Source organism: Xyrauchen texanus, chromosome 8 (genome assembly GCF_025860055.1).
Source record: "Xyrauchen texanus isolate HMW12.3.18 chromosome 8, RBS_HiC_50CHRs, whole genome shotgun sequence".
NCBI lineage: Eukaryota > Metazoa > Chordata > Actinopteri > Cypriniformes > Catostomidae > Xyrauchen > Xyrauchen texanus.
Window position 1 is genome coordinate 49,558,954 of NC_068283.1, and position 22,387 is coordinate 49,581,340.

The following is a 22,387-nucleotide window of genomic DNA, read 5'->3' on the forward strand; positions in this document are numbered from 1 at the left end:
ACACACAAACACTGAAAGATTAAAATATCAGTAGTAACTTGTTTGGGAGTACCAATAGTACTTATATAAACAAAGACACAGAATCAAAGTTTTAATCAATTGAGAGAAAGAGTTTATTGAAAACAAAGTGTTTTCCATCCACAATTCAAAATACAAAAGACAGATTACAGATTAATTCAATGAGTGAACTAACTGAACATACAAGGAAACTACAGCAAAATCAGTTTGTCATCTTAACTCCGATATGGATTCTGATTCCATTTATTGTCATAAATCATTCTGCAGCATTTAGATGTCATGAGTTATGGGGCCTCTTTGCTTGTCATGCCCATGAAATACCCATTGAAGGGGAGCTAAATTACTTTTAGTTACCTCACAAGAACACAGTCACATGCCCATACATAGGTTTTTATCATATTCCCACAAGGTTAACAGGGCCTCGGGGCCTGCAATGAGACTTGGGGAAGAAAGTTCACAAAATTAAATTTATGCATTTGGAAGACACTTTTCTCCAAAGTGACTTACAGTGCACTTATTACAGGGACAATCCCCCCGGAGCAACCTGGAGTTAAGTGTCTTACTCAAGGACACAATGGTGGTGACTGTGGGGATCAAACCAGCAACCTTCTGAGTACCAATGTATTATACAGTGCACTTATTACAGGGACAATCCCCCCGGAGCAACCTGGAGTTAAGTGTCTTACTCAAGGACACAATGGTGGTGACTGTGGGGATCAAACCAGCAACCTTCTGATTACCAGTTATGTGCTTTAGCCCACAACATCACCACCACTCCTTTAGAAACACTTCTCCTAAGAAACAATTCAAACATACAATATGGAGTGATTAATGGAGCTATAACATTTCCTTTTCCATTTAGTGATTTGGTTTTATACAGAGTGATTCTCAAACCAAATCAAGAGTTTTTAAATTAATTCTTATAGAGACTGAACTTTATTATCTAGGCATGGCCTTCCTTTAACCCACACAGTTAGAGAACACACAGTAAAATGTCTTACATTTGTAGAAACATATTAAAAAAAGACATAAAATAAGCACAATTGTATTATTATATTACTGATACACTGGATTAGTTAAAAATGAAGAAATAAAGTATAATATCAGTGAGTATGTGTTCTCTGAAGCTGGGCGGAATGGGTAAGCACAGTTAATGCATTCCTGGACATGGATTCCTGGAGTCACTTCTCAGATATTATACACATCACTTGTAAAATTTATTAATTAATGATTACAGTCATGACATGGAACATGACAGTCATAACAAGAATAAATGTACTTGATTAAGAAGAATGATTAATTATTATTAATAACATTAACTGTTAGGATCAATAAACCAAATAGCATTAGGAAATAAAACTTGATCAAATAAAAGAATGGGGTCTTAGAACTTAGTTCTGTCAACTGTGAGGTATGGAATCTGTTCTAAATAAATAATATACACTTCTATACTGTATATTGTTGCCAATTTATGCTGGCCCAGTGGTCAACACTGACAGCATGAGCTTTCTGTGTGGAGTTTGCATGTTGGGTTTCCTCCACAGTTAAAAAACATGCAGGTTAGATAACTGAAAACTACAATTTGACTGTAGGTGTGAGTGTTTGTATTTATGTGTTAGCCCTGTAAAGAACTGACCACCTTTTCAGAGTGTTGCCTGCCTTCTGCCTGAACTAGCACTCCATGTGACCCTACATAGGATAAGTGAGTGTAAAAATGGATGGATGTTTGCCAATTTTATTTAGGCAGATGTGATTTGCTCCCTGGTGCAAATAATGGTAGATACTAATTGCACCCTGGTGTTAATAGTGTCATATTTAATTACTAACATGGGCATCACTGCAGTGTGTTTAGTGTGTTTATTTAGAGCCCCACAGACACTACTTTAACCTCTACCCTGAAACCTAACCTTAACCTTACCTTAGAAAAAATAACCTTGGTTTAACTACAGTAACCATGGTTTCACCATTGTATGTTTAGTAAATTTACAGTAATAATAAAATGAACCATGGTTAATATATTATCACCATATTACTGTAGTAAAACTATGGTTAATTGCATTAAAACTATGGTTTCTGCCAAAGAACATAGTCACAACAATATTAGTAATAGAGTGATGCAATGTACACATAAGTGATGCCGTGCCACAGGAACAAGTGCGATCAACAGACACCGCCTTCTGATCAAACCCATCTCTGCACCCCTCGACATTCTCAGTGACAAATCACTGCGCTGAAATCAACATTTATATTAATTTTCATCTATTATTTTAAGTAATATTAAAATAAATGTTAAGAGTGGAAACAGGAAATCAATGGGGAAAAGAGTGGGACAAAACGTAGATTCAAACGGCAGTTGCTAGGACAAGAGTACACATTTACACACCGTCTTTACACCCCACGATACGATATCCACATATATTGTTTAGTTTGTCGTATATTTCTATGGTCCCATCAGATTTTTGGGGTGTAAATAGGTGGCCTGTGTGGCAGATGCTTATTACACGGGGGTGCAAATTGAGTGATTTGTAAATTATAATCACCCTTTGCTATATGAAATCACCCTATATTCAACTACACATTATATTATGTTCCTTGTGAATTAATTATTAGTATTTATTTTTTTTAAATGTACAGTCATTTCAAATGAGATTATTGCAAAATGCTCCAAAAGTTGAGACAGGGGCAATTTAAGACTAATAACATTTTTTCTAGTTAAAATAAGTAGGTCGATGTGAAACAGGATATGTTAAACAGTTGATATAATTGTGTCATAGTACTGTATAGTGTATAAGGAGCCTCCAAAAACAGCTGAGTCCTTCAAGAGCAAGGATCATTTGAGACTTGTTAATTTGTCAACAGATGCTTCAGCAAATAATCCAGTAATTTGAGAACAATGTTCCCCAAAGACAAATTGGAAGGTTTTTGGGCATTTCACCCTCTGCAGTGCTCAATATAGTTAAAAGATTCAAGGAATCTGGTCCAACCTCGGAGCGTAAAAGGCTAGATGAAAAACACTTCTGAATGTGCGAAATCTATATAGCCCAGACGTAACTGTGATGGATATCACAAACATGGGCTTGGGATTACTTTAGTAAACCTTTGTTAGTCAACACCACTCGCCGCTGCATCCACAGATGCAAGTTCAGACTTTACTATGTAAAGGAGAAGCCGTACATCATCACTGTCCAGAATCGCTGCCGACTTCTCTGGGCTCGCTCTCAACTTTAGTAAACCTTTGTTAGTCAACAGCACTCGCCGCTACATCCACAGATGCAAGTTCAGACTTTACTATGTAAAGGAGAAGCCGTACATCATCACTGTCCAGAAGCGCTGCCGACTTCTCTGGGCTCGCTCTCAACTTTAGTAAACCTTTGTTAGTCAACAGCATCGCCGCTACATCCACAGATGCAAGTTCAGACTTTATTATGTAAAGGAGAAGCTGTACATCATCACTGTCCAGAAGCGCTGCTGACTTCTCTGGACTCGCTCTCAACTTTAGTAAACCTTTGTTAGTCAACACCACTCGCCGCTGCATCCACAGATGCAAGTTCAGACTTTACTATGTAAAGGAGAAGCTGTACATCATCACTGTCCAGAAGCGCTCCTGACTTCTCTGGACTCGCTCTCATCTTAGATGGAATGTAGAACAGAAGAACTGTGTTATTTGGTCTGAAGTGTCCACAATTAAATGTTTTTTTTTGAAAAAACAGCCATCGTGTTATTCGGGCCAAAGAGGAAAAAGACCATCCAAGCTGTTACCAGCATCAGTGGGTGTGCGGGTGCTAGATTGGCCTGCCTGCAGTCCTGACCTGTCGTTAATTGTGAATGTGTGGTGCATTATTAAACACACAATCCTGTAATGAAAACTATGTACAATTTTTCAGCTAAAGACCTCCATAATGAATAGGGAAAATGCCACTTTCTAAACTTAAACCTGTGTCTTCGGTGCCCAGATGATTAATAGGTGTTATTAGAAGAAATGGTGATGTTTCACAGTGGTAAACACCCAACTTTTTTGAGTGTGTTGCAATCATCTGATTTGAAATGACAGTAATATTAAATATGAGCACTATCTATTGTGATTATATGATTATGCAGATAGTCAATAATTTATCATATGTGTGAACTAATATCATGTATAATCTAGATAAAAATATGGAATAAAATGCTGACCTTTGTGACTCTAAATTATGTTGATGAGAAGTATGTACTAAATAATTGCATGTACATCTAAATTTATGTTGAATTATATTTTTATGAATATGAACATACCACAGAAGCTCCAACAACAGCAAAACTGCAACTCAAGATGGCAGCTAGCTTTGGACCTGACAGCAATCCAAGTAAACCTACAAGTCCACCCATTACTGCCCCTTTGAGAATACAAAGCCCATACTTCTTCATGAACTCTACAAACCCTGACTCAGTGCTTGTGTTTCCTTCACTTGTTGCATTGCCTTGTTTAAATCTCTGAGCATCTTGATACATCTGATTAGTGTAATGTCCTCCTCCATTCTGCTGTATCATTGTGTCAATCTTCTGCAGTAGTTCAGTCACCTGATCTCTGTTATTGAGCTCTTTATTATTAAACACATGATATCCGCCTCCACACTTCTGAACTAGATTTTTAAGATTACAATTCTCCTCAATGAATTTCTCTACAGACGTTTCTTCTAACAGATCTCCATGAGTGAAGAGAATGATGGAGTATTTCAACACTTCCTCTCCAAACAGTGTTTCAATCTTCTGAAGAATCTGTTGTTCCTGTTCAGTGAATCTCATATTCACAGGAAACACGATGAGAAAAGCGTGCGGTCCAGGACTGGATAAATAAACACTTCTCCCGATCTCTGTCACAAATTCTTCAGGTTTCATGTCTGTATCAAATAATCCAGGTGTATCAACAACAGACACATTTCTGCCTGAAACAGTGACGTGTTTCTCTGAACATTCATGGGTCACTGAACTTGAGCTCATCACAGATTTAAACACTTTCTGTTTTCCCAGTATTGTGTTTCCAACGGCACTCTTTCCAACACCACTCTTCCCCAGCAGAACCAATCTTGTTTCTGGAGGACTATCTTTTGGGATCTCTGTGTTGTTGACAGGAATTCTTTTAAGTTCATTCTTTGACACTGTATAAAAAGCAAAGAAAATATTTTACTTTAGCACTACAATAACAAAGCAGTTTCAGCTTATCCGACCTAATACTGTAAGTAGCCTTTTAGAAAACAATTGTTCCCTTTACAAAAAGCTTCACTACGATGCTGCGCTGCTAAGCGCCACGGGGAACAACTCGAATTGTGACCAAGCTGAAATGTGTGTGCAACACGTCAATGAACATTGACTGGAATTTATAGCCTCGGCTGATGTAATCATTAGATGCACCTGAGGCCAGGCTATAAATGGATACGTCACCAGGTGTCGTCAGTAAACTCTTTTTTCAGAGCGATTCTGTTTCTGTGTGTTTCACAAACCCTGTCAAAACTTTATTTCCTCTGTTAGGAGTTAGAATCAGTTTGGCAGTGTGCAGTGAACGTTGTTCTCTTTTCTCTTCTGTTTAGAAAATATTATATATATGTATTTCTAAAAAAGAAAGAAAAAAAAATAGAGAATGACTGAAAGCCGCAAAAGGTGCATGTTCCTCTCTTCTCGTTCTATAGCTGAAGACGACACACATCAGTTTTTGCTGTTTGTTTGGGGGTAAGAGTACGCTGCTCTCGCGTTGCAGCAGGGCGGGTGCGAGCACTGCGATTTGCTTTAACAGGCAGAGTGCGTCGTGCTCGCCTCGCTTGCTTCCGGGAGTCAGCACTCATGAGGTACATCCTGCTTACTTGCTGGTCAAGGGAACGCTGGCGCGTTTTGGCTGCCGCTCCTAAACTGTTTCACTATTGTTTGTTTTTTATGTTGATGCGGTTTTTCTACCTGCTATTTTTAGTTCTCAACTTGTTGCTATGTCGCGGGACTATTTTACATTTGCTGGATTATTGTTTATATCTGCCTGCGTTTTCTGGAGGACCCTGGATCCCTATCCGAGGAGTTTACCCTGTGGCCTTACTTTGAACTTTCGCTGCCTTGAGACTGTTGCGATCCTGGATCCAAGAAGCATAGCTTTAAGGTACACTGCACACCAGTTGCTGAACTTAAAACAAAACTACTACTTACAAAAAGATGTTTATGCACTCTGTTGAAACGCCGGTCTGCTGAGACGAAGACGGTACATTCATCGGAGTTTTGGCCGTAGATATGACCTCTTTCCTTTTAGCAACATCTGCGTGCCAATGTGTTGGCGTCATGCTAAAAGCGTGTCTCGTACTGGTGCAGTCCTGAGTAATCTATCCTTGTTTGTTCGGTCGGAGTTGCACTCTGTGATGTACCAAAGCCCCGTGAATGTTGGGTTGTTTAATGCACGCTCAGTAAACAATAAAGCCCTGCTTTTATCAGACATTATCGCAGAGCGAAAACTGGACCTATTGTTTTTAACTGCAACATGGCATAAACAAAATGACGGTCTCCTCTTCAACCAGATCACTCCTGAGGGGTATGGACTGTTTGATTTACCGCGATCTACTGGTCGAGGTGGTGGAATTATTGTGGTTCATAATCTGCAATCTAACATCAGCGCCGTGAGTGTACCACAGTTCTCATCTTTTGAATGCCTTGTTTTAAATATTTCTGGTGTCTATTGACCACCAAAGGCAAATGAAGCTTTTATGACTGACTTTGCTGACTTGTTGTCAATGTTGTGTTACAAATTTGAGAGAATCCTCATTCTAGGGGATTTCAACATATACATTGATGAAAATGACTGTGCGATGGCAAAAGACTTCCTATTTCTATTAGACTGTTTTAATCTTAAACAGTTTATCAGTGGTCCTACACATAACAAAGGTCATACATTAGACCTTGTGATTGCAAACCAAGCAACTATATCACATCAGTGCACAGTTGATATTGGTCTTTCTGATCATCTGGCAATCTTTTTTAATATGGAACTGCCTTTTCCTTCTACGTCTTCTTCACATTCTGTTCATTTTCATAAATGGAAATCAATTAATCCATCAGATTTTGCAGACTCTGTTGTTTCCTGTCTTAGTGGTCCTCAGTCATCTCATCTGGAAGATAAGATTTTACATTTGAATGCTGTTCTTGCCTCTAATTTTGATTCTTTTGCTCCCTTGAGGTCACGCAGAGTCTCTTTTTCTCGTTATGCCCCATGGTATAATGATGACCTGCGCTTTAAGAAAAAAGCTTGCCGTAAAATGGAGCGTAAGTGGCGTGACTCGGGCCTGAATGTATTTTACCAGGCTTGGAAAGATCACTTGACGGAATATAGATCTGAAATTGAGTCTGCTAGGTCTGTTTATTTTTCCCAGATAATTGATGATAATCTAAGTAATCCAAGACATCTATTTCATACTATAAATAGGCTTCTTACAGCCAATGTTGGCATCTCTCTGCCTGTTTCAAATCAGGTGTGTAATGATTTTCTAAATTTTTTTAGCTCTAAAATTGAAAATGTTTACAAAATGATTCATGCTATACTGGTTTCCTCTTCTATACTACGCTTGCCTTCTTTCTTTGGCACATCCTTTACTATCTTTTCTGAAGTTGACTCTGAGCTGCTTACTAGGGTGGTAACAGGTATGAAAGTTACCAATTGCATACTTGATCCCCTCCCTACAAGCCTGTTTAAATCCTGTTTTGACTCATTGTGTCCAGTTGTTCTTGGCATTGTCAATGAATCTTTGTGTTCTGGTGTTGTTCCTGCAGCATTGAAAACTGCTGCTGTAACGCCTGTTCCGAAGAAGCGTGATGCAGAGTTGGATAACATAAATACTATCGCCCTATATCAAATCTTCCTTTTCTGGCAAAAATTTTGGAACGTGTTGTGGCTTTGCAGCTACATAGTCATCTCTCAGTAAATAATCTTTTTGAGCCCCTTCAGTCTGGTTTTCGAAAATTTCATAGTACTGAGACAGCCTTGGTTAAGGTCACCAATGACCTATTAATAGCCTCAGATTCTGGTTCTCTTTCCTTTCTTATCCTTCTCGATCTTAGTGCCGCTTTTGATACTGTTAATCACAATCTTTTACTAAACCGTCTGGAAAATGTCTTTGGTGTTTCTGAGACTGTATTAACCTGGTTTAGATCTTATCTCTCGCATCGTAAACAGTTTGTTTGTATGAATGGTTTTCGGTCTGAGATTGGTTCTGTCCGTACGGGTGTTCCCCAAGGTTCAATTCTTGGTCCCTTACTTTTTAGCATTTACATCTTTCCACTCGGACTGCTACTAAGATCACTTGGACTTAATTATCACTGTTATGCAGATGACACTCAGATTTATATTCACTCTAAGCCTGGTCAAAATCTGGATGTTCTTTTTTTAACACACTGTATTTCTGAGATAAAAACATGGATGTCTCAAAATTTTTTGTGTCTAAATAATGATAAGACTGAGTTCTTGCTTATTGGCACTCCTCATCAGCTTCGTAAGGCTGGTTCACTAATTCTGAACATAGATGGGACTGACTTGGAGGCACAGACTAAGTTAAAAAACTTGGGAGTTAGATTTGATTCTAGTCTGTCCTTCGACTATCATGTGCGGTACATTGTTAAGAACTCTTATTTTCATCTCAGAAATATTCCCAGACTTCGCTCTATGTTATCCCTCTCTGTGACTGAAAGGCTTATCAATACTTTAGTTTTTTCTCGCATTGACTATTGCAATGCACTTCTTGCTGGAGTTCCAAAAACCACACTGAACAAATTACAATGTGTTCAAAATTCTGCTGCTAGGATCTTGACTGGAATCAGAATAAATGAGCATATTACACCTATTTTAAAGTCTTTGCACTGGCTCCCGGTCAGGTTCCGAGTCGATTTTAAAATACTTATGCTCACATATAAGGCACTGCATGGTCTGGCACCGCAGTATTTGTCTGCGCTTTTAACTTTATACACACCCAAGCGTCATTTACGCTCTTCACAAGCTGGTCTATTGGCAGTCCCACAGACTCGGTTGCGTACTGTAGGGGATAGGGCTTTCTCATCCTATGCTCCTAGACTTTGGAATGCACTCCCTTCAAATATTAGAGATGCACAGTCTTTAAGTAATTTCAAATCTATATTGAAAACGCATTTTTTTAGGCTAGCTTTTATTTGACTTTTATTTTATTGTATTTTATCTTGTTTTTTTTGTTTTTTTTTCTCTGTGATGTATTTTTGTTTTGCTTGTTTTATTATGTAAAGCGCCTTGAGAAGCTGCTTTAAAGGTGCTATATAAGAATAAAGTTATTATTATTATTATATTATTATGAGAGAGAGAGAGAAAAAAAAATATTGTTCGTGGGGCTCTTGCATGGATTTGGCTGAGGAGCAAGAGATGGGTTTATCCCTTTCTCTCACTCTCTCCCCAAACCCAGCTGGTCCTTCACATGATCTTGAAGCGCGTTCCGACGCAATTCTCTTCCCGCCTCCGAGCTTTCCGTCTGCGATAAAAATCGGAGGAATTGCTCGATGTTGTTACTCGTGCGGTTGCCAGATTGGACTGGCCACGCGAAAAAAAGACCCCCAAACGATCCAAATTAGGGGATAGATTTTATCTTCCAGTCTAAGAAAGGGAACGCCTCATGGGTCCCTTCCCTTTCTTTGATAACCTCCATGAAGAGCTTTTTCGCTCATGGAGAACCCCTTAAAAAAAAAATATATATATATATGGAAGAAAAAATAAATATATATATATATATATATATATATATATATATATATATATATATATATATATTTATTTTTTTCTTCCCGTGTTCACATACCCTATTATATTATATTCGACTATCGTGGGTGCTGAGGCTCGGAGGTATTCAGTGATGCCACCGGTCGAAGAGACGCTTGCGGGCTATCTCTCGCCGGGCTCGGCATCGTCACTTAAGAAGCCCTCTCTCCCCTCAAAGCCTTGTAGGACAACCTCCACTTTAGTGGGAAGGGCTTATCAAGCAGTAGGCAAACCTTTATTGTGCTCTGCACACTATGCTGTTTTACAGGCATACCAGGCTGACCTCATGGACGACCTGAGTGTGGGTTCTGCGCTTGACGAGCAAGCCTCAGACCCACCTCGGTCCTGACTGAAGGGAGGCTCAAAAGCAAAGCGTGGCGAGTCGTGCTCCTCCTCCCAGGGATTGGGGACAGTCTTGCCGCCCTCGCCAGCCCCCGAAGCAAGACCTCAGGACTATAATTTCTAGTAAGAGAAAACCCTGACGGTCTTGCGCCTAGATTAGGGGGTAGCTCCCCTCGGGACAGGGCGCGTGCTTCACTTCACCCCTCCCGGTACCCCCTCGAAGCCCCTCCATTCCCGCCACCTCTTGGTGTTTCGGGTTGCAGAGGCTTCCGTCAAAATTGGGTGTTTTCGCTGTTCCTGCATTTTATTCAGGACGCGAAACACTCGACAACCCCTCAACAGGAAGTGTTAAAATATAATACCCATCTCAGAGATCCTGGCAGCGTGGAAACTTCTGCCGGATATATTCTTTTCTGTGGGTCTTATAAGGGCGTCAGGATTTAATTCTCTCACCGCTTTTCCGTGTTTCAACGGCGTGTTCTCACTACCGTAAACCGGATTTATTGTTATGTAAAAACAAAAAACTAAATCTCCTGGTTAAAGGGGCCATGGTATGTGTTCCATGGCCCCTTTAGAGAGAGTTAGGTTATTACACTAATTACTTCCCGTTTCCCATGGAGGGTGAGGGGTGGCGTCTGGCTTAGATCTTAAAGCTTGAACTACCCGTGGGTGTTCAAGTCCAAGATGATGCCTGTCAGGACGGTCATGTCTCAAGCCCTACAACTCGTTTGGCTGGTCACCATCGATCTTATGACGCACTTCTATACTTCATTTAGAAGTTCTGCCACAACATGGAAAGTTCCTGAGGTTCGCTTCCGGGGGTGAAGTCTCCAGGGTCAGGTTCTTTCACTCAGCCTAGCCCTTTTTACCCGCACATTCACAATGCATGATGTAGCGCTGGCTCCGGGGCATCTGCATTCTGAATTATGTAGACGACTGGCTGATCCTAGCGCAGTTCCAGGAACTGGCAGTTCAGCACAGGGACATCGTCTTAGCTCATCTGTTTCTCTGGGGTTGAGGCTCAATGCCAAGAAAAGCGTCCTCTCTCCCACTCAGAACACTGTCTATCGGGGCATCTTATGGAGTTCAATCACTATGCGGGCACAACTGTCTCCCGCTAGGATTGAGTCCATTCAGATCACCCTGAGCAAAGTCAGGCTAGGTCAAGGTTGCACTGTTATCAGTATCAACGATTTCCAGGTCTCAGGGCGAACGCGTCCACGGTGATCCCTCTGGACCTTCTGCTCATGAGACCGTTTTTGTTGTGGCCAAAAGCCAGGGGATATCTTCCAAGGGCCAAAACCCCTAGGCTAAATAGGGTTACGCGCCTCAGGCTTCGTTCCCTTTCTATGTGGTTCAGACCCCGGTTTTCTGCCTTGGGTCCCACTCTAGGTGCATCTTGTTGTCGCAGGCTGTTAACGACAGACACCTCCCTGATGGGCGGGTAGCGGCCTTAAGTGGTCGTCCAGCTTAAGGGGATAGGAGGGTCGTCAGCTCGGTTGTCACAGTCACTGTCTCGGGTTGATGGCTGTAAATCTGGCCCTGAAATACCTCCTCCTGAGGCTGCCATGTCTTGGTGCGGGTGGACAATACAGCGGTAGCCTCTTACATAAATCATCAAGGAGACCCACGTTCTTGTCAGCTGTATTTTTGACATGTTGGGTTCTCCATAGGGCCCAGGGCAAGCTCCTGTCACTCAGGTCAGTTATATCCCTGGATGCCCGTATATGGGAGCAGATTTACGGTCCAGACAGAAAATAACAACGGGGGAGTTAAGAACTCCACCCTAAGGTAGTAGTTGCCCAGAGTTCGCAAGCAAGGGTTTTTGCCTCTTACTGATAGCACCAGCTGGCCGAACAGGGCTTGGTTCTCGGAGCTAATCTCTTCCCTCGACGGCTCGCCTTGGGCGATTCCGAACAGGAAGGATCTTCTATCTCAGGCACAGGGCAATATTTCATCCCTGCCCCAAATTGTGGAAACTTTCATGTTTGGCCCCTAAGGGTACCAACTGAGAGACACAGGGCTCTCTCCTGAGCTTATCGAGACCTTTTTAAATGCCGGGCTTTTTCCACTTGGAACAAGTTTGGGTGAGATCTTAGGGCAGAAGAGGACCTCTTCGCCTCTATGAATAGCGCAATGTCTCCTCTACTTCTCCCTGAAGTCACCCAGCCCCCTTGGGTCTGGACGTTAAGACACATACATGACCCAGAATGCGTCTGTATGCGTTTCTTGCCCCGGTTTCTCTGCTCCCGGGAGTCTTGGCAATGTTCACCAGCAAGGGTCTTGCCTCCTATTAATGGCGCTGTGCTGGCCGAACAGGATATGTTTCTCTGAGTTAATTCCTCTCCTCGACGGCTCGACTTGGGCGATTCCGAACAGGGAGGACCTTCTCATCCTTGGCCCGAATTGTGAAAACTTTCATGTCTGGCCCCTAAGGGTACCGAATGAGGTTCACAGGGTTTTCTCTTGAGGTTATCGAGAACATTTCAAGTGCTAGGGCTCCCTCCACTTGGAACTGATCTGGGTAGATTTTACAGGGCAGAAGAGGACCTCTTTGCCTCTGTTGATAGCGCAATGTCTCCTCTACTTCTCCCCGAGTCGCCCAGCAACCCCCCTCGGGAGGGGCTGATCGTAGTAACGCATTCATAGCATAAATGCGCCTGCATGCATTTCCTTCTACTAAAGTTCTTATTACAGAACCAGCTAACTGCCAGTTTGCTTCAGTTCTGGATTTTCTGTAGAAAGAACTGTCAGCGGGCACTTGCCTCGCCACTGCCAGGTTCTATGTGGCCACTGCGGTTTGCCACAGCTTGGTGGGCGGGGTGCCCTCACAGAGGCATCCTCATTATTGCCCGGGCCTACGAGGCGCGCGGTCAAGCTTCGCCAGTAGGTTTTAGGGCACACTCTACCAGAGGGCTCTCCTCCTCTAAAACATTAGCTAGAGGTCTCCCTCTGCAGCAAGTTTGTGATGCGGCAGGTTGTCCTCTCCGCACACATTCATTAGATTTTTATAGTTTGGATGTTCTGCCACTCTGGGCTCATATGCCCTTGAGTCGACATCTCAAACTCATGTCTTGACAAGTTTGTGATGCGGCAGGCTGGTCCTCTCCGCTCACATTCATCAGTTTTTATGACAAGTTTGTGTTGCGATAGGGTTCTCTTCACACATTCATCAAACTTTATGGGTTAGATGCTTTGCTACTCCGGACTCTTATGCCCTTGAGTCGACATCTCAGCTCATGCCTGAACAAGTTTGTGATGCGGCAGGCCAGTCCTCTCTGCACACATTCATCAAAATGAAACGGTTTTGATGTTTATGCTACTCGGGAACCTTATGCCCTTGAGTCGACATTTCAAGCTCATGTCTGAGACCTCTCGCGTTTTTGTGAGTACACTCACGGCGTGGGTATTGCGTTCCCCATGGCACTTAGCAGTGCAGCATCGTAGTGAAGCTTTTTGTAAAGGGAACGTCTCGGGTTACATGTGTAACCCTTGTTCCCTGAAAAAAGCGGAACGAGATGCTGCTTTGCTTTGCCGCACTGGGACGTCCCAGGACTGCTCTTCAAAAAGAAGTATCTGACGACACCTGGTGACGCATCCATTTATAGCCTGGCTGAAGGTGCATCTAATGATTACATCAGCCGAGGCTATAAATTCCAGTCAATGTTCATTGGCGTGTTGCACACACATTTCAGCTTGGACACAATTCGAGTTGTTCCCCATGGCGCTTAGCAGCGCAGCATCTCGTTCCGCTTTTTTCAGGGAACAAGGGTTACACATGTAACTCGAGACGTTTTTGTCATAGAAAATTAGTCACAAAACTTAAAATAGGAGCACCTTGTTTGTTACCTTAAACAAAAACATGGTAAGACCTGTGACTTTGACCTTTGGACTGATGGTGCATTGCATTTGTAGTCGGAAGTCGGAAATTTTAAGTTCCCAGTAGGAACTTTTAACTGGAATGCCCCCTCAAGTTGGACTTCCAACTTGGAAACTCGGAGGAACCACAACAACCCCGACTTAAAAATCCAAAATGGCTGCTCAGTGCATCAAAAGTGAAACAGTAGTAATATATTGTTTATTAGCACTTCTGCTTGTCTGTGTCAGTGGTGCACAGAGTACTATCCAACCTCATTATCTCATTATTTTGCACAGATTCAGCATTATCTGTGCAAAATACCGCTTTTTAATGTGTTTTTATTGACTAGTATTTCTAACAATGACATCTTCCCCCACCCAGTTTGTATTCTGAAAAAGCAAGCACAATAAAGGTTTGCCTGGACACGTCCATCTTTCTTTTCCAACTTGTGTACTAGAACGTGGTCAACTCGGGTGTGAAGTCATTCCCAGCTCCGACATCTGACGTCAATGGAATATGCACCATTAGCATTGAATATACATGTGTTGACTGAAAAGATTTAAGTTTTTCTCCTAGTATTGTGTATTTTTTTCTTCATTTTATACATCTTGTGTGCAGATGTTTGTGATGTTTAAATGCATGCTGAAATAAGTTTAAAGTGGAGTGGTATAGTTTATATATATATAATTTTTTTTTTTTGCATTTGGCAGATGCTTATATCCAAAGTTATATACAGAGCACTTATTACAGGGTTAAGTGTCTTGCTCAAGGACGCAATTGGTGGCTGTGAAGATCGAACCGAAAACCTTCTGCTTAACAGTTTAGTGCTTTAGCCCACTACGCCACCACTACTTATATATGTATATATATATAATTTCAGAAAAAAAAAATCCCTTTTTCAGGACACTGTAACATCAAAAAATGGTTTCCATGCTTGTTCAATGAGCCATAAACAATTAATGAACATGCACCTGTGGAACGGTTATTAAGACACTAACAGCTTACAGATGGTAGGTTAAGGTCACAGTTATAAAAAATTAGGACACTAAAGAGACCTTTCTACTGACTGAAAAACAGCAAAAGAAAGTTGCCCAGGGTCCCTGCTCATCTGTGTGAACGTGCCTTAGGCATGCTGCATGGAGGCATGAGGAATGCAGATGTGGCCAGGGCAATACATTGCAATGTCTGTACTGTGAGATGCTAAGACAGTGCTACAGGGAGACTGGAAGGACATCTGATCATCCTTGCAGTGGCAGACCACGTGTAAAAACACTTGCACAGGATCTGTACATCCGAATATCACACCTGTGGGACAGGTACAGGATGATAACAACTAATTCCCAGAGTTACATCAGGAACACGCAATCCCTCCATCAGTGCTCAGACTGTCTGCAATATGCTGAGAGAGGCTGGACTGAGGGCTTGTAGACCTGTTGTAAGGCAGGTCCTTACCAAACATCACCGGTAACAAAGTCGCCTATGGGCACAAACCCACATTCACTGGACCAGACAGGACTGGCAAAAACTGCTCTTCACTGACAAGTCACGGTTTGTCTCACCAAGGGTGATGGTCAGACTCGTGTTTATCGTTGAAGGAATGAGCGTTACACTGAGGCCTGTAATCTGTAGCGGGATCAATTTGGAGGTGGAGGGTACATCAGGGTCGGACTGAGCTTGTTGTCATTGCAGGCAATCTCAACGCTGTGCATTACAGGGAATTACTCCTCCTCCCTCATGTGGTCCCCTACCTGCAGCTCATCCTGACATGACCCAGCATGACAATGCCAGCAGTAATTCTGCTCGTTCTGTGCGTGACTTCCTGCGAGACAGGAATGTCAGTGTTCTGCCATGGCCAGCGAAGAGCCCGGATCTCAATCCCATTGAGCATGTCTGGGACCTGTTGGATCGGAGGGTGAGGGCTAGAGCCATCCCCCCCAGAAATGTCCGGGAACTTGCAAGTGCTTTGGTGGAAGAGTGTGGTAACATCTCACAGCAAGAACTTGCAAAACTGGTTCAGTCCATGAGGAGGAGATGCACTGCAGTACTTAATGCAGCTGGTGGACACACCAGATACTGACTGTTACTTTTGATTTTGATTCCCCACCTTTGTTCAGGGACACATTATTCCATTTCTGTTCATCACATATCTGTGAAACTTGTTCTGTTTATGTCTTAGTTGTTGAATCTTTTTATGTTCATACAAATATTTACATAAGCGTTTAAAAATTAAGAGAACATTTCTTTTTACACACACACACACACACGCTCACACATATATATAAAATGATGATTATATATATTTTTTTTTATATATATATATATATATTTTTGCCATTAAGCAAAAATCAGTGAGCGCGAGTGAGGAGCGGGTAATAGACAGCCCGAAGTGTAGCTAGATCAGAGTGTCTGGAGGAAAAATTGTTGGAAATCTACTGTAAACTCATTTCACCAGCCTGCACTCGAAGTGGAAAAAGAAAATACCAACGGTTCTCCTTTATTTTTATTGTATTTGAATGTGTAGATATAGTTTTCATTACATATGGTTTAAAACAGACTTACCAATTGTCTCCAAATACCTCTTGAAAATTTTTCCAAGCAGGATTTCTGATTCGTCAGATGCTCCTTCGTTCTTGTTGTTGAACATGTGGTATCTGCCCTCATATTTCTGAACTAGTTTTTTTAATGGTTGGTTCTCTGTAATAAATGTATTTATTGTCATATTTTTCTTGTCCAGTTCATCACCTCTGGTGAAGAGAATCCAGGTTTTTCTTCGGCGCTCTTCTCCCAAGATCTTCTCAATCTTCTTCACAGCGTCTTCATCTTCTTTAGTGAATCTGTCAGTTCTGATGACCAGGAGAAACGCAGAGAGATCTGAATTACATTTCTGTAGAACACTCTGATATTTCAGCCGAATCTCTTCTTCACTCAACTCTGTGTCGGAGAATCCTGGTGTGTCGTAAACAGTGACTGATAATTGACAACCAGATTTCTCAGCTTTATTCTGTGTGACTGAAGTGGAGTATGAAAGGATTTTGTTCCTAGAGGCACTTTTTCCTACTCCTTTTCTTCCAAGTAAGACCAAATTGAAACCCGTTTTTGTTTTTTTATTCATTTCTTCCATTTTTAGAGTGTAGCTCGAAATTCAAATCTGCGGGAGAGATGTGCATATTAAAAAAACATCTTCAAAAATTCTTCTGCGAATGTTTTCACCAACTCAGCGCTAAAACCACAGTGTTGATTTGCTGGAGTTTCAAAAGCCGTTTTATTCTGCTGAGTTTTGTATAATAATAATATATATTAGGCTATATATATAATATATACATTTATATATTCAGCTTTTAAAAATGGTTAAATTAATATAAGGTAGGCTAATGATGGAAAAAACGATCATTTCCGCATGAAAAGTAAAAAAAAAAAAAAAGACATCTTAAAAAGAAATTCAGCCTTTATAAAATATTATACATGGTATTAAATGAAGGCGACTAATACAAATTAATTAAAGATGTGGTAAAATATATACCTTACTGTATGAATTTGAGAAAATTACTTCAGCTGGATTTTGGCAAACTAAATTGTTCACCCACTTTTAAAACAGATTTACTTTCGTTTTCAATCTAAAACACCTCCAGAACATGACGCGTTATTTTATGATTTGTGTTGTGTGTGTGAGCACACAGATGTATTACACAGTTACCAAAATATTGGTAAGTCTAAACCCAACCCGTTCTCGCTAAACCAGCAAACACAGAACGTTCCCCTAACCTTATTTTTTGGGAACCAATTCCTAACGTTTACTTTAGGTTTTTATATTTATAACCATAAACCAATGTTCCCAGAACATTGCAGGGTGTTTTATGTGGAATAACCTATAAATAACTTGTACAGAAAGTTTTTGGTTTTATATTTCGTTGACGTTTAATTATTTTTCATAATAATTGTTTATAGAGAACAAAGACTGACATTAGTGCAGTACTGCCAGCTGTAAAGTAAAAGTAGGATTACGGAATATAGCAATTGAACACATTAGAATTAACAGATGTGGAAAGCATATAGGCCTAATATATACACGCGCATTCGGCATTCAATTTGAGAACCAAACTGCTGGGGATAAAGTAGGCTATTTTATCTTCCATTGTCCAGATTTATGACAAAATACACAAAGCAAGTCTTAATATCTAATGTATGTTGTCATGTTCATTTAAATATTTTTAAGAAGATTTCTTTATTTGTATTTATTCTTATTTTATTTATTTATTGCTCATAACACCACAAGATGTGGCTGCGCACACTCATGATATTAAAGCCCCCAATGTTCAAGAATAATCGACGCCCTTGTACAGTAATCAAAGATTATTTATTTAATTGTTCATCTAATTGTTTAATCTAACGTCCATGTAAATTAAGTTGCCTCGTGAAATTTGCAGATGACAGTGGTGGAAGAAGTTGTTCACCTGTTTTTTTTTTTCTTTGTTTGTTTGGTTTTTCAAGTGGAGAGAGGTTACCAAAAATGTATGCGCATAAATAGATAAATCAACATTGTTGGAAAGGCGGAGCTTAGAGCGCCTGTCAATCAAATGCATGATACAGCTGAGCAAGGCAGACGAAATACATGCAGGGCAAGGCAAGTTTATTTATATAGCACATTTCATACACAATGGTAATTCAAAGTGCTTTACATAGAAGAGATTAAAATAAGAATAATTGAAACAGTTTAGAATAAATGGGGCAGTGGTGGCTCAGTGGTTGAGGCTCAGGGTTACTGACCAGAAGGTTGGGGGTTCAAGCCCCAGCACCACCACCAATATGCCACTGATGGGCCCTTGAGCAAGGCCCTTAACTCCAGGTTGCTCTGGGGGGATTGTCCCTGTAATAACTGCACTGTAAGTTGCAAAGCGTCTGCCAAATGCATAAATGTGTGCCGTGTCTTTCGGAAGCAAAGGACAAAGAAGGCTCCAGGACCAGATGGCATCTCACCAGCTTGCCTTCGTTCCTGTGCTAACCAACTGGCCCCCATCTTCACTCAGATCTTCAATAGATCACTGGAGCAATGTGAAGTCCCATGCTGCTTCAAACGCTCAGTCATTATCCCCGTCCCTAAGAAACCAAAAATCACAGGACTTAATGACTACAGACCTGTCGCCCTGACATCTGTGGTCATGAAGTCATTTGAGAGACTGGTGTTGGCCCACCTGAAGGACATCACTGGACCCTTTCTGGACCCCCTTCAATTTGCTTATCGAGCAAACAGGTCTGTGGATGATGCAGTCAACATGGGTTTGCATCATATCCTGCAACATCTGGACAGACCGGGGACATACGCAAGGATCCTTTTTGTGGACTTCAGCTCGGCTTTCAACACAATCATACCAGATATACTCCGGACTAAGTTAAACCAACTCCCTGTTCCCACCTCTACCTGTCAGTGGATTACCAGCTTTCTGACGGACAGGCAGCAGCTTGTGAGGCAGGGAAAATTCACTTCCACCACCTGTACCATCAGCACTGGTGCCCCCAGGGATGTGTGCTCTCCCCACTACTCTTCTCCCTGTACACCAATGACTGCACCACCAAGGACCACTCTGTCAAGCTCCTGAAGTTTGCAGACGACACCACTGTCATCGGCCTCATCCGAGATGATGATGAGTCTGCGTATAGAAAGGAGGTTGAACGGCTGGCTTTCTGGTGCAGTCAAAACAACCTGGAGCTGAACACGCTCAAAACGGTGGAGATGATTGTGGACTTTAGGAGGAACACCCCAACATTGTCCCCCCTCACCATTCTAAACAGCACTGTGTCAGCAGTGGAGTCATTCAGGTTCCTGGGCACTACCATCTCACAGGACCTGAAGTGGGAGATACACATCGACTCCATTGTGAAAAAGGCCCAGCAGAGGTTGTACTTCCTTCGCCAACTGAGGAAATTCAACCTGCCACCAGTGCTGCTGAAACAGTTCTACTCAGCAGTCATTGAGTCTGTCCTCTGCACTTCAATAACTGTCTGGTTTGGTGCAGCCACGAAATTAGACATCAGAAGACTACAAAGGACAGTTCGGTCTGCTGAGAGGATTATTGGTTGCCCCCTGCCCTCCCTTCAAGAACTATACACTTCCAGAGTGAGGAAAAAGGCTGGTAAAATCACTCTGGACACCACTCACCCTGCCCAATACCTTTTTGAACTGTTGCCTTCTGGCCGGCGCTTCAGAGCACTGAGCACCAGAACCGTCAGACACAGGAACAGTTTTTTCCCTCAGGCCATCCATCTAATGAACAGTTAAATTACCCCCATTGAGCAATAATTATGTGCAATACACAGTTTAATTTTAATTTAAATTATATTATCCAACTTATCCACTTCTGCCATTACTTACATTGCTCTGTACATAATATACTGTTTTTTGTTCTTTATATACAGATTGTATTAGATTTGCACTACGTGTGTGTATGTGGGTATGTATGAAGGTGAGTTTATGTACGTATATGTATAATTATTTATTTTGTGTTCTTTTTGTTTTTAATTACCTATGCCTTGCTGCTGTTTTTTTGGTATTGTTTGTATTGTTGTTGACTGGAAGCTCCTGTCACCTAGACAAATTCCTTGTATGTGTAAGCATACTTGGCAATAAAGCTGATTCTGATTCTGATTCTGATTCTGAAATGTAAATGTAAATAAATCAGACACAACCACTATCATTTGGTTATCAACACAATGCCACGCTGTCACAGTGAAGTAGTCAAGGATTGCATTTACTGCATATCTCACATAAATATAAAGTGGTTCTTCATTCAGTGATCAAAGTTTCCCCAGTGAGGAACAGTGTGTTTTATTTGGGGAAGAACAGTCGAGGCTGCAGAAGCTGTTTCAGGGTTCTCTTCCTCTCTCAGGGATGAAGGAGCCTGTTTGTTTGTACATCTTCCTCTGTCTAGTGCTGACAGCATAATTTATTAAAGGAACTGACACACTGAATACTCAAATGCAGACAAATAGATTGTGGTATGTGGTGTACTGTAATGCTTGCAGAGACAAGAGATAAGTTGTCTCTTCTTTAACCCTTCTTCCATATTGAAGAGAATAATTAGGGTTTTCAAATTATATAAATATATTAAATAAAAATGTTACAATTTTGTGGGAAATTTAGAATATCAGACAGATTAGAAATATAATCTACTGTTTAAAAGTTATGACCATTCTATTGATTAGTGGGAAAACAGAATAAAACAAATATTTAGAATGTTAAGAAACATTTCAGTAAAAGGCCTCTTCACGAAACTGGTCACATTCAGCTGAGTGCCAAGACTGAAAACAGTTCCTATCATGAAAAAAGTCTGTTGCCATTACATTCCGGCATGCAACAAGCTACTTTAGTTTTATTTTCAGTCCTACTTTTCCAATAGCATAACCAACATCTCTTAAAGGACTCTTCAAATTTAGGGACATGGACTGTGTGAAGTGATGACGAAAGAGGGACAACAGGCTTTAGTGTTTGCAAAGGGAAACTTGCATGAATACCTCCCAGCTGACGAGCCAGGTTTCCTCTGAAATCTATCTGTTCACCGATTTACGCTCAACCCCTGGTTTGAATGTGTTGCCATTCCTTAAACAATATGAAACTACTGACAACAGCAATGTCTATGAAGTGGAAAAAAAGAGTCTTCCACCACTTCTGAGTTTTTTGTAGGACATTGTAAGATTTTATCATTTGATCTGTCCCATCAACACCGCCCATGTTTTTGTTATAATCATCGATGACAGTGGGCTGGAGGGCTACTTCTTTTGTCTAGTCACCATCATTTTTTACAAACCTAGTAATTTCGGTTGTCATGTGCCTGTGACTTGTGGCTTCTACTATGTAAATAAACCCCTTTTGAGTGGAACCTGGCTGTTTGAATCCTATCCTGTGTTCTGACCAACACGCCAGGAGGCGAATGGATAATTAGGAACCTCCTTAGTATACCGCCTTTGTTCCTTCCCCAAACTATCAAACAAATATAATAAAAAAGGCCTTAACAAATAAACTTACCTACATGGATTAGTGAGCGTGACCATGTAGATGGCAGCATAAAGTTTTACAAATTAAATCCAGAGAGAATGGAGATGTTATATTTAAGTGACAATTGTCTATATTTGCTCATTTTCACATCTCCTGCTGTTTTACAACCAGATGTGTGCAGATTTTATGTCAACGCCTGTCACATTCAGGAGTGAATCTTGTACTCTGTCACTGCTTCCACCACTCTGTTGTGCAATTGCATTAAGCTTACTGCCAACATGTAAAAAAAATCATCATTGCCTTGGACCATTCACAGAAACTCACAGAGCATAACTGTTGTCCATCAACAACACTAACCCTGGAAGCGCCCATTTTGAGCCTCAGTTGAATTTCTGAAAATTAATTA

The 22,387-nt window shown here is 41.2% G+C and overlaps 1 protein-coding gene across 3 annotated transcripts; it reads right to left on the reverse strand.

Moving 5' to 3' along the window:
* Window positions 1-139: 139 nt before the first annotated feature.
* On the reverse strand, window positions 140-17,649 carry LOC127647590 (GTPase IMAP family member 8-like). 3 transcript variants are annotated; one of them, XR_007971074.1, is made up of 4 exons: window positions 17,515-17,649; window positions 16,554-17,142; window positions 3,252-5,153; window positions 140-3,115 (listed from the first exon to the last, which is right to left on the reverse strand). XR_007971074.1 is itself a non-coding variant. In XM_052131943.1 (3 exons), exons 2-3 carry the CDS (start codon window positions 17,113-17,115, stop codon window positions 4,273-4,275), a joined length of 1,443 nt encoding a protein of 480 aa, XP_051987903.1. In that variant the 5' UTR covers window positions 17,116-17,142; window positions 17,515-17,649; the 3' UTR covers window positions 140-4,272. The 3 variants fall into 3 exon arrangements, 2 of the variants coding, with proteins under 2 accessions (XP_051987903.1, XP_051987904.1); XM_052131943.1 differs by having other exon boundaries at window positions 140-5,153; XM_052131944.1 differs by having other exon boundaries at window positions 140-5,153; window positions 17,520-17,541.
* Between the last annotated feature and the right edge of the window lie 4,738 nt (window positions 17,650-22,387).

What these genes read in the sequence shown, in the direction of transcription:
- LOC127647590 (XM_052131943.1), bottom strand. Translation starts at nt 17,115, where the DNA reads ATGGAAGAAATGAATAAAAAAACAAAAACGGGTTTCAATTTGGTCTTA. An exon ending in GAGGTATTTGGAGACAATTG is followed by an intron (nt 5,154 to 16,553) that starts GTAAGTCTGTTT and finishes CTTTTTATACAG; the next exon opens with TGTCAAAGAATGAACTTAAA.